The sequence below is a fragment of the Nanorana parkeri genome, unplaced genomic scaffold (genome assembly GCF_000935625.1).
Source record: "Nanorana parkeri isolate BGI_ZX_2015 unplaced genomic scaffold, ASM93562v1 scaffold1115, whole genome shotgun sequence".
In the NCBI taxonomy this organism is placed as follows: Eukaryota; Metazoa; Chordata; class Amphibia; order Anura; family Dicroglossidae; genus Nanorana; species Nanorana parkeri.
The window spans coordinates 254,694-259,019 of record NW_017307383.1 but is presented as its reverse complement, the minus strand read 5'-3'; the positions used below and the strand labels follow the sequence as shown (position 1 = coordinate 259,019).

At 41.9% G+C, this 4,326-nt stretch overlaps 1 protein-coding gene across 1 annotated transcript; it reads right to left on the bottom strand.

Moving 5' to 3' along the window:
• Positions 1-1,457: 1,457 nt before the first annotated feature.
• Positions 1,458-2,374, bottom strand: LOC108796436 (beta-1,3-galactosyltransferase 2-like). Its single transcript, XM_018567916.1, has one exon. It carries the CDS (start codon positions 2,372-2,374, stop codon positions 1,478-1,480), a length of 897 nt encoding a protein of 298 aa, XP_018423418.1. The 3' UTR covers positions 1,458-1,477.
• Positions 2,375-4,326: the final 1,952 nt, after the last annotated feature.

Genomic DNA, 4,326 nt, shown 5'->3' with positions numbered 1-4,326 from the left:
CCTTGGCATCTGCATAAGAGTCACGAGATTTGAATATAAAAGGCCTGTGGGCACAATGTAACAGGCTGCTGAGCAGAGGTTTATGACAGACAGACTCACCAAGCCTCATACTCTGATCCCTGGACACAGCCATTGAAGGGCCCATGAATTATAATGGGGACTGTCCTGGCAAATCTGGGATAGTTGGTAAGTATGATGTTGCACATTTCTGATAAATGGCCAGCATATCTGTTTTAATCCCTCTTAACCACTTCAAGACCAGGTGTTTAGACCCCCTTCCTGGCCAGGCCATTTTTCAGTGTTCAGCGCTGCAGTACTTTGACTGACGTTTATTCCATCATGCAACGCTGTACTGAAATTAATTTTACACAATTTTTGGGGGACAGATAGAGCTTTCTTTTGGTGGTATTTAATCACCACTGGGGTTTTTATTTTTTACTATATTAAGAAAAAATTATTGAAATTTTTGGGGGAAAAAAGTATTTTTTTTCCATTATGTTAGGAAACAATGATTATTACCCATATTTTTGGTAAAATATAAAAGACGGAGTCACATCGGGTAAATAGACACCAAACATGTCATGCTTTAAAATTGCACGCACCCGCGAAATCGCAAAAAACTACCATACTCAAAATTTACCATAGGCGACGCTGTAAAAGCTTTTACAGCTCATCAGTTTAGTGTTATCAGTGATTGATGGCCTTAGAATTATTGCTCTCATTCCGACGTTCGCGACGATATGTAACATGTGCGGCGTAATGGGCGAAATCGTTGTTTTCGCTCGTATGTGCACCCGACGCCTGTTTGCATGCGTGTATGTATGGGGGGGACTTTAAAAAAAATAAAATAATAATTTAATTCTTTTTTATTTGTAACTTTAAATTTTTTGGGGGGGAAACTTACATTTATTTTTTTGTCCTATTTTTTTTTCACTTAACTTTATTGCTATCACATAGGGGGGTTAGAAAACCCCTTATGTGATAGCAAAATATGTGACAGGTCCTCTTTATGGAGACATCAGGGGTCTCCAAGACCCCTAATGTCACCTAGGACCCCCTGAAGAAGCTGATGAAGCAGAGATCTGCTTCATCAGCTTCTCTCCAGCATCTGAAGCTGGAGAGTGACACAAGAATGCGGAAGTGATGTAATATACTGACAGCGGAGAGGGGACCGGTGGGTGCTCGTGTCCCTCTGATCCCCTGTGACAGAGGCCGTATGCTGGTCCCGGGCTTGACAGCGGGAGGGGGGGAGCCGGGGAGGGGGCACACATCACGGGTCCTCATACAAGCGATCCGCCAGCTCTATAGCCGGCAGATCGCTTGTATATTAACGGGCATCGCTGCCTGTTTTCAAATAACAGGCATTTCCAGCTCGAGCGCGCCCAGGAGCAGCAGAGGTAAGGGTCTACTTCATTAGTCACTTGGCCACACCTCTGTTGGCATTTGTCAACATCATTAACATGTTTTAACTGATAAGTTAGATGCAGGTATGCTTATTTTTTTGCAGATCATCCCAGTAGTTGATCAGTTCATTGGGCTCAAACTGGTGGGAGGTGACTAATTGGTTGTACATACAAGGAGAATAGGAAACCTTCCAGTGGTTGAAATCAGAATCTCTCAATGGAGGTATAGGTGAAACCCCAAGTTTGTCCAGACATAGGCCAACAAACACATCTTCTAAGTGTAGAACCCTAATGTTTACAGAAATTTTAAGTATCTTTTCTGCCAGGTCTCCAGAGAAAACATAACCAGTTCCTGAACAAAACAGAGGGTATCGGTCACCTGGGTACAACTCCGGAGACATGTACCATTTACTCTCCTTATTGCGATTGGGTGAAAAATCTCTCATTAAATAACCTGTAAAGTAGTTTATCTTAGGAGGCTGATCTGGTTTCAGTAATACATTCACTAAATATTCAGTATTAACAAACATGTCGCTGTCTGTCTTCATGATGTAAGATGCCTGTGGACAGTAATTAGCAACCCACTGTAGGCCCATCAATGTCTTTAGAGTTAGGTTATTGTAGGTATCCAAATAATTCTGCTGGATGATATCATGATATTGCTGACTTTCAGCTACTAGTTTGTGTTGTATATCATTATCAGTCTTACTTTCTTTGCCTAAAAAAAACAATCTCAGTATATTTACTCCGGGTAAAAAGTCCTCCTTTCCCCAAGTTTTCCTGATAGCTTGACGAGCCTCTATTTGCCATGCCTGTACTGATATAAGCAGAACAAGAAATGGGTTGCTTTTCTGGCATTTATTAGGCTCAGTAATCATATATTTGTATTGAAAAGTGTCCTGAGATGTTTGCTGTTCTTCTCCAGCTTGCTGAGCCTCTACTACAGTTTGGGATGTGTCAGGGTTTTTCATGTTCTGAGAATAATTTGTTAGAATGAGGAAAGGCTGAAAATAGTCATTTCGGGTCAATGACATGAAAAGCAGGAAAATCAAAGTCACAAATCCTGATATGAACACAGAGAACACTAAGCGCTTGATGTTCAACTTCAAACATGGAGTACAGTAAAAGTGTTTCCTCATGGTTCACATGGGCAAAAGGGTCTTGGAAGTTCACAATACTGGCATTAAGGATATCTTGGTCCAGAGGTACAATCTGTATAAAAAGAGAAAATATGAGTTAAATTTTACAGGCTATATTTTCACCATAAGCATTTGTCATTGTTGATCTTTTCTTCCAATTATTATTATTATTATAATACAGGATTTGTATAGCACAGCGCTTCACAAAATGGAGGGAAACAGTACAGTTACCATACAATTTCAATACAGGAGGGTTTGGAGGGCCCTGCTTCTGAGAGCTTACAATCTAGTAGGATGGGCAAGCGCTACAAAAGGTAATAATTGTGAGGGGTGAGTTAATGGAGGAAGTAAATGAACAGTTATTATATCACGGTGGAATAGAGTTTTCAAGGATCGCTTAAAAGTGGACAAAGTAGGAGATAAGCGGACAGATTGTGGTAGGGAGTTCCAGAGGAAGGCAGAGGCCCTGGAGCAGTCCTGGAGGTGATGAAGGATCTAGTGAGTAGGAGGTCTTAAGCGGAGCAAAGAGGACGGTTTGGGTGATATTTTGAGATGAGGTTGGAGATGTAGCCGGAGGCAGAATTGGAGATGGCTTTGTATTTTATTGTTAGTATTTTAAATTTTATTTGTTGGGCAAGTGGGAGCCAGTGAAGAGATTGGCAGAGAGGGGATTTTTCTTTAAAGAAAAACTGCAGGTACTCCAGGAAATGTAAAAATTAGCCCTTACAGTAATGCTCATTTTGATCTAGGAGCTAAAATAAAGAAAATATATGCACCTGATCCTCAGTCCTGCAGCAGTCAGCGCTTACCTCCCTCCCCCTCCTCTCTGGCAGTGGAATTTCCCTTGGTGTCGTCACGTCTAATGCAGCTGCTTTAGATGCGATGATGTCACGGATTGCGTATATGTTCTTTTTTTTAGCCCCTAGACCAACACCAGCACTTAATTCTTGGAGTGCGGGGGTAACCCCACTGCAAAGGTAACTTTAACATCTCCTGGAGTTCTTCTTTAAAGGAGGTGAACTATGATAGTTAGAGCCGATGTGTGACAATGAAACTGTAGATCGGGAAGTGAGCGAACGCATACCGTCACTCGCTCACTTCTCGATCATGTCCCTGCAGAGAGCCGTGACTGTCACTCACAGCTCCCTGCAGGGATTCCCCCCTCTCCGATCCTCGAGCGCTGACTGGCGAAACGGAAGGGGAGGGGTCGGGTACAGCTGGGTGGATCTCAACAGTAATTTTCGGCATCCGTCCTGGCTGCGGCAGTCTCAGTACAGCTCACGGTATACGGAGCTTTGGGTCACGGGAGGACGCTAGTTTGTGTCCTCCCGTGACCCTTAGGAGAATTATGGGGAAAAACACTTACCCCATAGTTCTCCTTTTAACACACTTCTCATACACATCTCAACTTTTAGCTTTAGATTTTGCATAAGATAGCTTTATTTTTTTTGTCAGATGCCCTCTTATTAATACAACAGCAGTACGTATTTGCATTATGGTAATAGTGGCTTTTTGTCATGAACAGATCTGACAGGTATACTTTCATAAGTCTAGTCACTGAGCTGCAAGGTTCAGTTCTTTTGCTTCCGACAATTCATGCTTTATACACAGTTTTTATATATGACTTTATGGGGCATTGCAGATTCTTTCAGAAAAGTTTCCCACAGTCTAAAGCCTCTATTTTACATTGGCCTACCCTTTTCAATTGTAAAAATCACAATCAGTAGTTTTAAATGTTTAAAGATGTGGAGTTGCTTTTGGCTAGAGATCAGCATACTTCTGTC

Excerpts from the sequence above, each read along its gene's own strand:
- LOC108796436 (XM_018567916.1), bottom strand. The coding sequence starts at position 2,374 with ATGAAAAACCCTGACACATCCCAAACTGTAGTAGAGGCTCAGCAAGCT.